At 53.5% G+C, this 14,957-nt stretch overlaps 1 protein-coding gene across 1 annotated transcript; it reads left to right on the top strand.

The window, feature by feature from the left end:
* Positions 1-4,729: 4,729 nt before the first annotated feature.
* Positions 4,730-12,580, top strand: LOC140592038 (uncharacterized). Its single transcript, XM_072713858.1, has 4 exons — positions 4,730-5,182; positions 5,289-5,788; positions 12,350-12,463; positions 12,577-12,580. The coding sequence occupies exons 1-4, from the start codon at positions 4,994-4,996 to the stop codon at positions 12,578-12,580; spliced, it is 807 nt and encodes a 268-aa protein (XP_072569959.1). The 5' UTR covers positions 4,730-4,993.
* The last annotated feature ends 2,377 nt before the right edge of the window (positions 12,581-14,957 follow it).

The following is a 14,957-nucleotide window of genomic DNA, read 5'->3' as shown; positions in this document are numbered from 1 at the left end:
GGTCCATGGAAAACATGCTCATTATTTGCTGTGGTGAGGAGATTGCATGGTTCTTGGGGAGTGGATGGTGGTTCAGCGGCCATCTCGCACCTCAGGAAGGTTACAGGAAGGCTGAAGATCAGGATCGGTGATATTATGTGGTATTATTTCCTTGATACACAGTTTCATCCAAATTGACTTGAACCAAAGGTACAGCCTGATCTACTGAGATGAACTTTAGTTCCTCTACAAAAATAAACCAAAATGCCTTTAAATATGTGATCTGATCACAGCAAAGACTGTGGGGGAACAGGACAGGGGTCACACATGCCGGACTTTTCGAGGCTCCAGCATCAAGCTGTGTCTGATTCACAGCGCACAACTAGAGATAACTGTGAAATCCAATCAAATGAAAATGGGACACAAGGTTTTGGGGTTAGGCAGCAGAGTGTTGCTGGAACGTATCCAGAATTACACCTCTTTATTTCCTAAGAACTTTCTTTGTTCTTCAGTAAAGAGCATATGGAGAAGGAAAGGGGGTTGCTGATGTCATTTAACTGAACTGCAGGAAATACACTGACTCTGCTCACATCAGCGGGACTCAGTAAGTAAGTCAATCAGTAAGCGAGTGTTTCCGTTAGTGTGATGACTGGCATCCTTTCATGTATGTGCACACAGGAGGTGTTCAATTTATACAAACCACTAACCGTCCAACTTTTACAGCTTTCTTACATACATTGACTGTATGAAAGCATATTTCTGCCTGATTGGGCTCAACTGCAGATGCTTAAAGCTGGCAGTGGTAATCTAACACATCGGGACTCTTCACGGTGACAGGATGGCTGCTATCTGCACTTTCCACAACACCCTCACAATGTCTCACGTGGTCCAACTCAAAGGCTCAAATTACGAGTGCAATGTTTTGGCCAACTCCCGAAATTCAAATTCTTCTCCCACAGCATGCTGCCCCCCCCTTTCCTGTCCTCTGGCCAGTATCACACTGGCATCCCGTTGAGTGAGACTGCCCCCTTGAGGACATTCCCAGGAGATACAGCATGACTGGCCTAAGCGTTGGCATGGAAAAGGTGAGCATACTCCAGAGAGTATCCCTGCTAGCTGTACGGCCACATTGCAAGATTGATTGTGATAGAGCCTGTGCCCTGGCCTGTCTAATTACTGATTCATTCCGTCTGATAAACAAACAGCAGAGAGCCATCAGATGAGCTTTGGGCTCCACGTTCGATTGACCGTCATCCAGAAACTGACGCCATTAAATGTGTGTCAAGTATATTACATACATCATTTTTAGCGCTAAAAAACGGCTCCCTCTACTGGACGGTACATAAAACGCCATAGGAATCTTGTTTTCAACTACGTGGGGGGAATGTATTTTCTCTGACATTAACATATTCCCACTTTCTGTTTTTGATATTTGAATTGTGGGACTGAAGACATTTTTGTCTAAAAGGGAATAACTGTTACAGTGGTAGTAGAATATTTTCATAGTTATATTCGGATAGTATCATAATATAATTGTATTCATGATAACCAAGCAGCGCTGGTGTTCCCGCTTCACTGCCTTGTGCTCCCAGCCTCTTTATAAATATTCCCTGATGTGTTCTGGAAGGTTCTTGTAGGGGTGTGGGGGTTGATATTTAAGACGGTATTTTTTTTGCCATGTTTTCACCTTGTCTATGTCGGATGGCCTATAGCCCCAGCATTAGGTGACCATGCCCTGGCGGATGGTGTCGCCGTGGCCGATGGCAGCTGTCCTGTTTAATCACATAGCGGCTGATGGATGTGACATTACGATGCGTCGGCCGTGGAGCCGTGCAGTAAGCAGACAGCGAGACGCGGCGGCTCAGCCAAGCCGATAACGCAGCCGGTGCTGTGCAGTGCAGATTACTGCTCCTGTTAGCGCTGACTTAATTAGACAGCTCGCCGGCTCTTGAACACGCTCCGAGTCACTCACGCTTTGCGCTCTTTATAAGAGGTATTTTCTTCACCATTACATCATGTCCCCCGGCTGCTGAACCCTTTGGCTCCAAGCCCGACTCTTTAACCGTATTTTTTGTTCGTGGAGCCGACTAGCGCGTGGGGTCAGGCTGTACCCCAGAACGGAGCTGCAGCCCTCATCTGATTTTCCATCGAATGCTCCTGTTTGGTTCTTAAATGTTACATCTCCCCCCCCCCCTGTGCGTGCTTCGGACGATGCACACCATGCAGCTTTGGACTGGTGCCAACCCCTGCCATGATGTTTCTCTTCGCCCGTGGCCCATGGCAGTGCCGCCGCTCGTAGACGGAGCCAGAACCAGCCTCCTGTTCCTCGACACTCATGCCAGTCGTAGGTCCCTTCCATCGGTGCGGAGTACACGCTTTAAAAGTGGATGAGAGGCTGCACGGATAGAAGGGGCCCTTCAAAGCGGTCGGTTTGATGTCAGACCATGTTTGAGTACATGAATAAAGAGCTCATCTTTAGCCATTCTGTTTGACCCAGAAACACCCAGCGTGGGTCCAGCCTCACACTCCCTGCAGACTTAATTAGACGCTTAAGCTGAGGGCTGTACAGCATAACCTTCAAATCAGCGCTCTCCCTCTCTCGTCTGAGTTTATTTTAATGTTTTTTTTCTCTCTGCCTTCTCTCCCCCCTCTTCCCTCCGCCGTGCCGGAGATGCCGGCGTCTCGTTGCGGCGGGGAAGAGGAAACGTCTTAATCGCGTCGGTTTGCGCTACGTGAGCGGAATAGCGGGGAGGCTGCGGCTCCGCGTCGGGGCGCCAATTAGCAGCCGGGGGAGGGGGCGCTAAAGGGAGTAACTGCCTAATGATAAGCCAGCTCCTGTCAGAGTCGCTCTTTTAAAAATCCTGACATCTTCCTTTTTCCCCCCACATGCCGCGACATGAGACGGCCTCCTCTCTATTTGGGGAAGGCGACGGAGACGCGGATCCGCGGCGGACAGTAGGCGCGTCCACCGCCGGGAGTTCAGCGCGGGGTGAGCGTCCCGATGAAGCCTGTCACGCTGTCGCCCCCCTTTCAGTTTTGTTTACAAGCCCGCGGGTTGAAGATATGAAGCAAATTCTCCGTGTGCTGAGACGACGTGTCGTTAAGCACCCCCCCAAAGAAGCAGATCTTTTTGATTATTTCTTTTGTAAATGGCACGGACAGTTGTGGGGTCGCACGGCGCGCACTCGGAATGACATATGACGTCACCTTGGCCGCAATCGCGGTCAGACTCGCAAAACACGCGGACACCTTGCAGTAAATTACCAGGCTGATATACTGCGGGAGTGATAATCACTGAAGGCATTCAAGTGTGTATAAACCTCTGCGGTGTAATTCATGTGCTCTATTTAGATTTATTTTTTTCTAAAGCACCTCATTGCACAAAAGTTTGTTGTTAAATGTGACGCAACTCCCGGGCGCTGAGGTGGCTGTCCTGCACAGACAGACCGGCGCGTTGATTTACGCCGGGATTTTTGCACATTAATGGCTGTGTTGACAGTTTTCTGGTTGTCACCGAGCCACACACACTACCTGTCTGCAGAGCTTTCACCTAAAGTGTAATTGTTGCCTGGCTGGGGCTGTTTGTGTAACTCCTTCCACCGCTCCCGCGTTTCTGTCTGACGTTGATCTGCTTTTTTCTCACCCGCCGGCTGAGTCCCGTCCTGCCCTTTCCCTCATTGCGGTGCCCCCCCCCCCCCTCTGGACCCTGCGGTCCAGCCCAAGCTTTTGAACTGGGCGTTTTGTATCATTAGGGCTCTTGAGTATAACATATTCATGCTAGGCTATTATATGGTGTGGTGCATTCCCGCATGGCCTTCCCCAATTCCGGTCATGGAGGGTCAACACAACACAGCTTGCTGATTTCCCTGCTCAAACACACCTACTAATAGCTTATGTACTAAATACGATGTGTTTGTCTGAGTAAGGTGTGTGTTTGCGTTGTAGACTGGCCTTCCTGGATCGGAATCGGAGAAAAAAAAACTCATCCAGTTTGGGTCTCAGTGCGTGGAGAAAAGGGTGTAAACGTGGTATACCCTGGGGTGAAAACCAGTCTGCCCTCCCAGAACACAGGCGGCCAAGAGCCACCGCCTAAATCATGGCACGTGCATGTGATCTGCTCACCATTTGATGTCAGTTACTGTTGAAGTAAAAACCAGTTTAGCTCCGGCGGCGTTATCGGCTTGGCTGAGACGCCCCCTCTCGCTGTCTCTACTTAAGTCCACTGAGAAAACCAACACCATGGAAGTTAAGAAACATCGAATTTATCCAGGTCTCTGGTTTGGTCTTAGAAGTGAGCAGCCTTGTGGCCAGTAGTGAACACTGTAGTCTGTAATAAAGACACGTCTCCGGCCAGAACTCAGCTTAATGTTTGCTTGATGTGTCTGCGGTAGCGCTTCCCCCTTTCTGAGACAGCTCCCTCTTGTGGCGACTGCCTGCCCAGATTTTCCTCTCCCAATACACTAGCAAAGTCGTTCATGAAAACGGAGTATGTATCAGTGGTGTCATTGCTGATGTGTGAAAAGACGAGGGACAGTATGTTGCAATGCTTCGGACATCCACTAGATGGCATGCGCCAGCCATTTTTATTATACAGTCTCCCAGATTATGGGCATACGCCTTGTTTTCTAGTAATCCTGTTTCTGCTGTTTTGGGAAATGCAGAGTTTTAAAAAAATGGCCAGATTCATAACATGCAACGGAATAAAACTTTCGCTGACAGAAATAGTGGAGAATTTGAACCTGTTGTCACGATCCGCTCCGTTCGATCCCGATGTGTGCCACGCCCCTCATTATCCACGTGTGCTTTCCCGATCGTGCCCAGCTGTTCCTTGTTGTCTCGGCTTGTCTTTAGTATTTAGTCCGTGTCTGAGTCAGTCTTCCCCAGATCTGTCATTGATGTATTGTTTCGATGTTCGTCACCTGTCTGCCTTCTCGTCCCAAGTAAAGTCCCTGTTTACCCTTACATCTGCCTGCTCTCGCCTGCTTTCCTGCTCGCCCGCTCCGATCGTAACAGAATGACGGATCTCCACAACAATTCACCGCAGCAAGCCGAAGACCAACGGATCGGCTTGCTGCAGGAGGTGATATACTGGCTGTCCCAACCCGAGGTCCAGGAAGACCCCGCTGCCCGGGACCTAGCCAGCCGGAGTGGAGACCTCCTGAGTGAGGCACCCCCACCCGGAAACGCGTACCCCCTGCAGGAGGTACGCGAGAACCTTCGGCTGCTAATACAGCGCGTAACAGACCGGAGAGCCCAGTTGGTCGCATTGTGCTGCGCTGGGGCTGCTGAACCGCCTTCTGTCCCCACAGAAACGGCGCAACCGCTTCCTTCCCCCGCCACAAGCCGGAGGCGGAAGAAGAAAAGGAGAGAGCACAGACAGGAGGAGAGACCGGCGATCTTTCTGGGGGCTTGCTCTCTCTCCGCTGCCATTACCCCGGGCGTTATCCCCGCTTCCGGTTTACCGGTACCCCTCGCCAGCCCCGCCGAGGAGATGCCGCCACCCTTGGCGGCATATGACTTTCGGGCAGCACGCCCGTTCAATAGGGGGGCCAGGGCCGTTTGGGATGCCATTCCCCGGATCCCCAAGGCCCTTAAAGGGGCAGCGCCTGTACGCCCGGCGCCGATCCTGGCGCCGATCGCAGACCTGCCTGCTCCGGATGTGCCTGCAGCACCAGCTGCTACAGCCGCCGCTCTGCCCGCGGCGACGCCTGTCCAGCCTGACCCGCTCGTCTTGCCTGCGGTTCCTGCAGCTGCCACCGCTTGGCCCGCGGCAACCCCTGCTGCAGCTGCCATCGCCGCTTTGCCTGAGGTACCTGCCGAGGCGTACCCTGATGGCCACGTGTTGGCGGCGACCGCCGACCTGCCCACGGCTGCGCTGCCTGCTGCCGCCGCCGGTCTGCTCCCGGCACCGCCTGCTGCTGATGCCGCCGCTGCGAAGCCAGCAGCACGGCCTGACCCGCCTGTCCTGCCTGTCCTGCCTGACCCGCCGGTCCTGCCTGCTCTGCCTAGGGCAATGCCCGAGGCGGCCGCTGCGGCGCCCCCTGCTGGCCGCGTGATGGCGGCGCCCCCTGCTGGCCGCGTGAGGACGGCGCCCCCTGCTGGCCGCACGATGGAGGTGCCCGCGACGGCGCCCCCTGCTGGCCACGTGATGGCGGCGCCTGTCCTGCCGGCTCCTGACCTGCCCGTCTCGCCTGTCCTGCCGGCTCCTGACCTGCCCGTCTCGCCTGTCCTGCCGGCTCCTGACCTGCCCGTCTCGCCTGTCCGGCCGGCTCCTGACCTGCCCGTCTCGCCTGTCCGGCCGGCTCCTGACCTGCCCGTCTCGCCTGTCCGGCCGGCTCCTGACCTGCCCGTCTCGCCTGTCCGGCCGGCTCCTGACCTGCCCGTCTCGCCTGTCCGGCCGGCTCCTGTCCTGCCCGTCTCGCCTGTCCTGCCCGTCTCGCCTGTCCTGTCCGGCCAGCCCTGCTCGCCGGTCCTGCCCGTCTCGCCTGTCCTGTCCGGCCAGCCCTGCTCGCCGGTTCTGCCCGTCTCGCCTGTCCTGTCCGGCCAGCCCTGCTCGCCGGTCCTGCCCGTCTCGCCTGTCCTGTCCGGCCAGCCCTGCTCGCCGGTTCTGCCCGTCTCGCCTGTCCTGTCCGGCCAGCCCTGCTCGCCGGTCCTGCCCGTCTCGCCTGTCCTGTCCGGCCAGCCCTGCTCGCCGGTCCTGCCCGTCTCGCCTGTCCTGTCCGGCCAGCCCTGCTCGCCGGTTCGGCCCGTCTCGCCTGTCCTGTCCGGCCAGCCCTGCTCGCCGGTCCTGCCCGTCTCGCCTGTCCTGTCCGGCCAGCCCTGCTCGCCGGTCCTGCCCGTCTCGCCTGTCCTGTCCGGCCAGCCCTGCTCGCCGGTTCTGCCCGTCTCGCCTGTCCTGTCCGGCCAGCCCTGCTCGCCTGTCCAGCCGGCCCAGCCCTGCTCGCCTGTCCAGCCGGCCCAGCCCTGCTCGCCTGTCCAGCCGGCCCAGCCCTGCTCGCCTGTCCAGCCGGCCACGCCCGCGGCCCCGCCTGAGGCCGCCGCTCGGCCCGCGGCCCCGCCTGAGGCCGCCGCTCGGCCCGCGGCCCCGCCTGAGGCCGCCGCTCGGCCCGCGGCCCCGCCTGAGGCCGCCGCTCGGCCGGCTGCCCCGCCTGCGGCCGCGGCTCGGGCGGCCTCGCCCGCGGCTCTGGCTGCCCCGCCTGTGGAGGCCTTGACTCTTGTCCGCCCAGGACTGACCTCCCTCATGACTCCCTCGCCCTTGCCCCGGCGAGGTCAACAGCCCCTGGACCCCGCCTTTCGGTGTCCCGCAAGGGACGGGGACACAGGCGTCGGGCCCGGGTCCCGCCCGCCCTGCCCCCTGGCTCGCCCGTTCGGCCCCTGGCGGTGGCGCGGTGGCTGCCTACGGGTCCTCCGGCTCGGGGTCGGCGGTCGCCGCCGGGTCCCCCCCTGGGTCCTCGGTGCCGGTTCTCGGTCCCGCCTCCGGCTCCTTGTCAGTCGCCTCCGGGCCCCCCTGCTCCGGCTGGGCGTCGGACGGCGCCTTCGCCGGCTCCGGCTGCGCCTCCGCCTGCCGCGGCTTCCCCCTCCTGCCTGCCTGCACCGGTGTTCCCTCCTGCTCCCTCCGTGTCCCCTCCGTCACTCCCTCGTCCCGTTCCCTTGGCCCCTGGGTGGTCCCCTTCGGTTCCCTTCTCCCTCTCGCCTGTGGCCCCTCCGGCCGCTGCCCGTCGCCCGCCTGGGTTCCTTCGGGCTCCCCTGGCTCCTCCTCCCTTTCCCTCCGTCCCGTCTGTTTTTGCTCCTCGTCCCTCTGTGTCTCCTCCGTTCCCTTCTGGTCCCTTTGTCACTCCGGTTTTTGCTGCTCGTCCCTCTGTGCCTCCCGTGTTCACTCCCGGCCCTTTTGTTCCTCCATTTTCTGTCCCCTCTTTGTCTCCTTTCTTTGTCTGCCTGTCCGCGTTCCCTGTCCTCTGTCAGGTTTTGTCGTTTTTCTGGTCCTTGTTCCTGTTCTGTGTCTCTGTCCTGTTTCCGGTGTCTCGTTGACGTTCTGCTTTTGTCTTCCAGGTCCTGTTCCCCGGTCTCGTCCGTCGCCTCCTCCCAGGCGCGCCCGGTGTGCGCGCCTTTGGGGGGGGGTTCTGTCACGATCCGCTCCGTTCGATCCCGATGTGTGCCACGCCCCTCATTATCCACGTGTGCTTTCCCGATCGTGCCCAGCTGTTCCTTGTTGTCTCGGCTTGTCTTTAGTATTTAGTCCGTGTCTGAGTCAGTCTTCCCCAGATCTGTCATTGATGTATTGTTTCGATGTTCGTCACCTGTCTGCCTTCTCGTCCCAAGTAAAGTCCCTGTTTACCCTTACATCTGCCTGCTCTCGCCTGCTTTCCTGCTCGCCCGCTCCGATCGTAACACCTGTGGCGTAATGACTATATTTAAGAGTTTTTTTTATTGTCACCTGGATAAGGCCTTGATGTTTCCCTCACACACATACATAGAGTTGTGTGCCAAGCCTGTGCGTAAACAAACAGCAGAGTCTGAGCTGCATCAGCCACAGATAAACATTATGGATTGCAGTCATACTTCCCGAGAACAATAGTCATAAAGATGAGAAATGTTTATTTGGGAAATCTGTGTCATGTCCAAAAACCTCAGACTGGGGTGCCTATTGTGCTTCCCTAGACACACACAATACAGCCAAGCGAAGGGGGGGGGGGGTGAAGGAAATATCATAATATCAAGTAAACAATGCAAAAATCAGGCAGGGGAGCATGGAATGTGACACCCCCCGTGTGTGTCTACAGTCTGTGACGCAGAGACCAGAGACACTGACTTTCCAACAACTCTAACACCCCCCCCGGGGGGGGGGGGGGGGGGTCAGCTGGCTTTAATTTCATTAGCAATCTCTCTGAATGTTGCCCTCTGTCTGCGTGGCAGCTTGTGTTCATACTACATTTGGCTGCGGGTTCGGATGGTTGCAGTCGGTGCACAGCAGTGATACTCCGCTAGACCAGCAGGGGGCAGGTGTATTGCAACAAACACAAATACAAGCAGTGAAGTGAAATGGGTAAACTTTTATCAGAATTTTTAATAATTAGTAATTAATCTAGGCTATAGTAATATGGCATACCACGGTATAGTGAAATCCTTACAACACAATAAGCTGGGAAGGCCCCCTCACCCTCGGCGAGTTTTATCGCCAAGATTTCAAAATGCAGAATAGTGTTGCTTTTCAAAGTACCGTATACCTCGGTATAAGTATGAGAAATTAGATATGCAGGTACCTCTGACCTTCCTCATACAGCTGCTCACCATTACTATTACAGTATCTGTTCTTCCTCTACTTTTTTGTCACTGACTCCTGATCTGTGAAAGTTGGTGCTGCCCCCTGCTGGAGATTCTTTATCACTCTTGCACACGCGCGGTCTATGCACACTGAATGGCACGATTTCCGCTCGACGTAAAAATCTGGGCTACACACGCACCGACAGCAGCCACCCGCAGCCGACCCCTGATGATGAAGTTTACGACACGTCAACTGAAAGCATACGTGGAAAAGTGTGGTATGAATTGGCCTTGATCCTTCACAGAGATCCGCACGGATAGTCACACCCAGACGCCCCCCAACCCTCACTGGAAAGTAAAACGCAGCAGCTGTCAGGGATGTCGCGCCGAGCCCAAACCTTTTGTTGTTTATTTTAATTTAAAAGCTGCTTCTTTGTTAAAATTTGCTTGCACCCCCGTGATCCTTTAAGGGAACGCGGCAAAGCCAGAACCACGGAACGGTTCCACCAGGAAGTGACATGTGGATCATGTCCCTGGCTTTTCCATGACTAATCTGGAAAATGTTGGGATGCCTCTTGCCGGCAGTAGCAAGAATCTGAAGGTACGTCGAAGGGCCTTGAAGGAGACAGACATGTCTGTCTGTTTCTTTTTTTAACATAGCAGACATTGTATTGGTATAAGGAGAGCACATGGTGTGTGAGCACCTTCCTCTCATTGGCTGAAGAATATTTGGAGGCCTCTGACTGGCTCTGAGACTGTTTTCACCTGCCAGTAAGGGAGGAGTATTCTGAGCTACAGGATGGTCGTGTTGCAGGCTGGATGGGGTGATTCTGTCTTTGGGGTGATTCACCCCCTTTCTGTCCTCTGTGCACTTCACCTGCCATTCAGCTACTCCCCCCATCATGCCCCCCGCCATGCCCCCTGCCCCCTGCCCCCTGCCCCACACTACGCTCCCTCTGACTCTAAAAACCAACCTGCCGCTTAATCTTTCCCAGAAATCTCAGTCAGGCCTCTCCCTGAATTTGAGAGAACTGGTTTTCTACTGACATATGCCAAACTTCGTCAAAGGTGCGGGTGGGGGGGTGGTGGTTAGAGTCTTGGCAAGCAGTGCCACAGCCTACAGCAACAAGAAGAAATAACTGACAAGGGGTTATTGCACCAAGCAACTGCACAAGTATAATTTGCAGGTGCCATGGCCTTGATGTCATTCTATGGAGATCCAACATAACCTGGAATATTCTGCGATAAACTAACATGTAATAAATCTGTGAATTTATTGGATTTTTGCCGATTATAATCTGCATCTTCTCATGAGCCCATGCCAGCAAACTGGCTGGGCAAGGCTGTGTTCGGGCTGAAACAGGCAACTGCATGGAGAAGATTCATGTTTTTACACGCTGTGTGGAGGGAATTTGGCAGTCATTATATGCAGAACGACGAAGAGGCAGGCCGAGCTCGCGGGCCGCAGAGAGATCAGGCAAACGGTCAAGCAGGCCTCTGCCAATGGAGCAACGCTTAACGCTTCCCTGCTTTTTAAATTTGTTGTCGAGTGGATTTTTCAGCTCCCTGATTAAATGTTCTAAAAGCACCCAGTGTCCTCCTGAAACCCCTATAGTCAGTTTGAAGGCATCAAAAGCAAATGGATCTGAATGAAAAACAATGTCTGCCTTTATCATAATCTGTTGTAATTTTAAAGATTAGAGTGCAATTCTCGTTAAAAAAACACTCTTGGGCCAAAATGAATGAAGAGGCCGGAGCACAGGACCCGTTTGTGTGGCTGCCCCCCCCCCCGCGCTTTTCATTTCAGCTCGCTCCCGCGGCCCAGACGGGATCAAACGGCCTCACACAGGCCCCTCTGTGCGCCCGCTTGCCCGTCTGCTTCCTGTCAAACTCAAAGCACGTTCTTATGGCTGCAGATGTGGCCGGCTTTCCCCTGTGACCCCGGCTCGCACTTCCTGTGCACTGGGCTGACACCCAAGCCCCGAACAATTGCACTCTGTGGCCACCGACACGAAAACCTGCAACCCTGTGTTGTCAGTTGCAGGAAAAGGGCCTTTCTTTCTTTCTGGAAATTCAAGTGAAAGTGAACTTATCTGGATTCTCAGCATGAGCCTAATCTCTGGCAACGGCCGCGTGTAACCAGCGTAACGTAAACATGACACATTTCACCTCTGTCGCTCCGTTACAGGCCTGTTAGGGACAGTATTCCTGACAAATCCATCCTTTTGGAAAATGTAAAGTTCATACAGATTACTTTATTTTACTTGTATTTGTATTTTTTAAAAACTAGGGAGTGTCTTGTAGACTTTAAGTCTTACTTAAATACGATTATTCCCAGCCACAGGTCCAGCCAGGAGCCTGGCCAGTTCTCATTCTCTCAGACTAAGTCGTCCTGCGCGGAAGTATTATGTTATGGCATAATGGTTTTAAAATGGTATTTTATGTCCTCCGAGGCCATATTAATGTTTCCACTGCTTTCGGGTTGAGTGAGATAAGCAATTAAAGGAAGATTTAGGACAGCTCAAAGTAATCTGATACAGCTCAAACTGTTAAATTATGAGATTATATTTCTCGAATGTTTACAGGTAAGAAAATCTGGAAAACACATACAGTGCAGGTCAGACTCCAATTTGACCACAGGACTAGGCCCCCCTACCAAGAAAACTGATGATCATTTCACTTTCTCCACAACACAGGAAATTGGGGGGCCCTGTGTTGCTGCCAATTCCCCCTATAACGCTCGGCTAGGGGCACCAGCGTGACTGTCGCCCAACACTCGAAATGAGTAATGTGACACATGGACGGGCGTCAGTGACTCTGGTTGGATGGGAAAGCCAGTGGGTCGGGTAGATAAATGCCCTCGGGGGGGGGGGGGGGAGAAGTGAAGTCACTAACGGGATCCTCTGTTCTGGTTTTGTAATTTTTACTTCACTTCACAGGAATTTATTACTAAGAGAAGTTTGGCTGTGAGCATAACAACCATGGGATGTGACACACCTCATTTGTGACACCGCTTAAGCAGCGTGACACCGTTTACCGTTCCCAGGAAACGAGTCTGTCAGTTTTCACCCGCATGCCCTGCTTTGGCTCTGCCTCTTCTCACGGATAGGGGCCCGACCCTCCAGTCACCTCCTCCATCAGTTGGGGATAGAGCGAGCCAGCGGATGGGCCGGAACGGTATTCAGAAGCAGACGGTGTGTTTGGACAGACAGGAACCGCTCAGGTGAGCACATTGGAGTGCCACCAGAAGAGGATGAGCTCAGAGCCCCCCCCCCATCTCGGCTCCTGACCCTAAAGGAGTCAACTTCACTTTTCCGCATGTGCTTTCGGGTGCAGATGAGGGGACGTGATGTGAATTTGCAGACGGCTGCGGTCAATGAGCATGTAGGCCTGATTTTTACGTCTAGCGGAAACCTTGCACATCCGTGCACATCAACTGCACATGTGCAGTTATCAATAATTGATTAAGTATTTCGAGTAGGTGGCAGCATGGAGTATCACAGATCAGCAGTCAACGGCAAGATAGTAGAGGAAGAATAGATATTGTTGTTGTCGTAGTTATGGTGAGCAGCTGTATGAGGACGGTCCCCATAGATCAAAATTTTTATACTGAGGTATGCGGTACTTTAAAAAGTAACACTATTCCAGAATTTTGCCTTTTCTCTCCCCAGAAGACCTGCTTCTCCTCACACATGAGAACGGGGACATCAACTTCCTGTTCAGTGTGAAGACGGCACTGTTGTGTAGCACTGACCCTCAGCCAAACCAGAAAAGTTTCCCCTCAGTAACTGCTTCCCTAATTTGTATAATTTATCTGCATTATTTAACAGTGTTTTTCCCAAAGTGTGCTGTATTCATCCATCCATCCATCCATCCACCTTTTAAACTGTCTTGCCCAGTCACATTCATATTGCAATTCTGTATTGGTTTACCAGTAAGTGTGGACTTTTTCAATGAGCCCTGAAGGCTTTCCAGTGAGTGGATGTCAGGAAAGTTCCAGAAACCATAGGCTCCAGTCCAGTTTGCTATATTAATCTCACCTAAATGTTGCCTTAATTTGCACTGATGCAGCTTCCTATAAACAGATCATGTTTCAGTCGTGGTTCCCTCAGAGTCCGTGGTGCCAGCGGGCGGCCCGACTGTGGCTTTGTTACCCTTGCGTAGCGCTACTGTCCTGTTGTAGAAGGTCCATCCTCACCCAGATCTTAACCCTTTATTTTTTGCAGGATATTTCCCTAAACGGTAGATTCCCAGTTCACAAAGAACAAAACCACCCCCCCCCCACACACACCCAGAAAAAAACCTGCTCTCATTCTGTGAGAACTCAGGACACGTGTTCCTGGCAAAGGCATACATTTTGGGCGGTGTGACTGTGTGCCTTGTGCTTTGAAATAGAGGACTTCCAGGAAGGCTGAGGAAGGAGCAATCCTCAGACCACGGGGATGAGCCCACCCTCCTGGGAACGGTCCAGTCTGCTAGAGGACTCCCACTGCAGTGTAAGCGTTAGAAGTGGGGATTTAATGTGTGGGTCAGGGGGGAACAATATATGTAATAAAAATATGGGAGGGAAGCTTTAAGGGAAAATGGCTGAACCGGTTTTATAAGCGACTGTTTCCCACAAGTCTTGTGAAGCTTCAGAGCCATCTACACAGTGCTGTGCCCTGCCCCCACCAGCGTGCCTCTTTAAGGCCAGGCAGGGAGCGGCTGTCCTGCTGTTGTACCTTTGAGTGCAGTACTTAACCTCAGCCGCTCCAGTAAAACGTCCAGCTGTACAAATGGTCAGAGACTGTAAATGGCTTTGAAGCCGTTCCCCGCCGGTCACTCACCTCCCAGCCAGAAGACGTATAACTCCTGCGGTCCTTGTTAACTCCGTGAAACCTTCCGTGTGACATGAGATCTATCCAGGCTTCAGGCTACGTCAGGTCCCGACGGGACTGGGCGGGATGCGGCTCACCCGTGTGAAATCACCGGGCCGGCGACTTGAAAGCGGACGGGGTGCTCCAGCGCCCAGCTGGGACTGATTAGCTGCTTTCCCACTGGCTCACGGCGCTTTGCCAGCTCAGGGAGACGTATTCTTCAAATTCTTTCCACTGGAAAGAAAGGACAGAACAAAGAAGATCCATTTTTCCCTCAACATTCCCTCAATGATAATGTAATAAACCAAGTCTGTACACTTTCAAAGAATTATCCTCATATTGTCAAGAGAGAAACCTCTACGTTGTGTTATTCGTGACTGTATCCTATACACACTTATTTAAAGTGAAAAATCCATCGTATATGTAGGATTTCTAAACTGCTGGTCAGTACCCTCTTAACCCATGATGCAGTGCAGGTTTGCAGCTGAAGTGCATGCTGGCGGGCAGCAGGAGGCGATGCAGCAGATGTATTAAATTGTCCTCATTCCTCTGCTGTGCAAAACTCGAGCCAAGGGCTGCACTGCATGTAATGAGGGCGGGGCTGTATTTTGGGAGGTGTGGCCTGTGATGTCACCGCCTCCCTGCCCTGCCCCATCCTTCAGGAACACTAGTGGGGTATTTTGGTATGACCTGTGGTAGTTCAATTGGTTGAAAAATGATGATTATAAGCTTTAAATGTGATAGTAAATGATAGTTTATTTTGCATTATGGAAGCTCACTTTGGCACCACAGCACCACCCCTACCCCCCCGCGGTTCCCCTGGGCCGTCAGGTCCGCATGATGGTGCTGGTGAGTCGCACA

Source organism: Paramormyrops kingsleyae, chromosome 7 (genome assembly GCF_048594095.1).
Source record: "Paramormyrops kingsleyae isolate MSU_618 chromosome 7, PKINGS_0.4, whole genome shotgun sequence".
NCBI classification, from domain to species: domain Eukaryota; kingdom Metazoa; phylum Chordata; class Actinopteri; order Osteoglossiformes; family Mormyridae; genus Paramormyrops; species Paramormyrops kingsleyae.
Note: the sequence above shows the minus strand (reverse complement) of the source record. Positions and strands in the feature narration are given on the sequence as shown.

Coding starts and splice junctions, on each gene's coding strand:
- LOC140592038 (XM_072713858.1), top strand. CDS start 4,994: ATGACGGATCTCCACAACAATTCACCGCAGCAAGCCGAAGACCAACGG. Junction 5,183..5,288: donor ACGCGTACCCCCTGCAGGAG/GTACGCGAGAAC, acceptor CTGTCCCCACAG/AAACGGCGCAACCGCTTCCT. Junction 5,789..12,349: donor CCATCGCCGCTTTGCCTGAG/GTACCTGCCGAG, acceptor TCTCACGGATAG/GGGCCCGACCCTCCAGTCAC.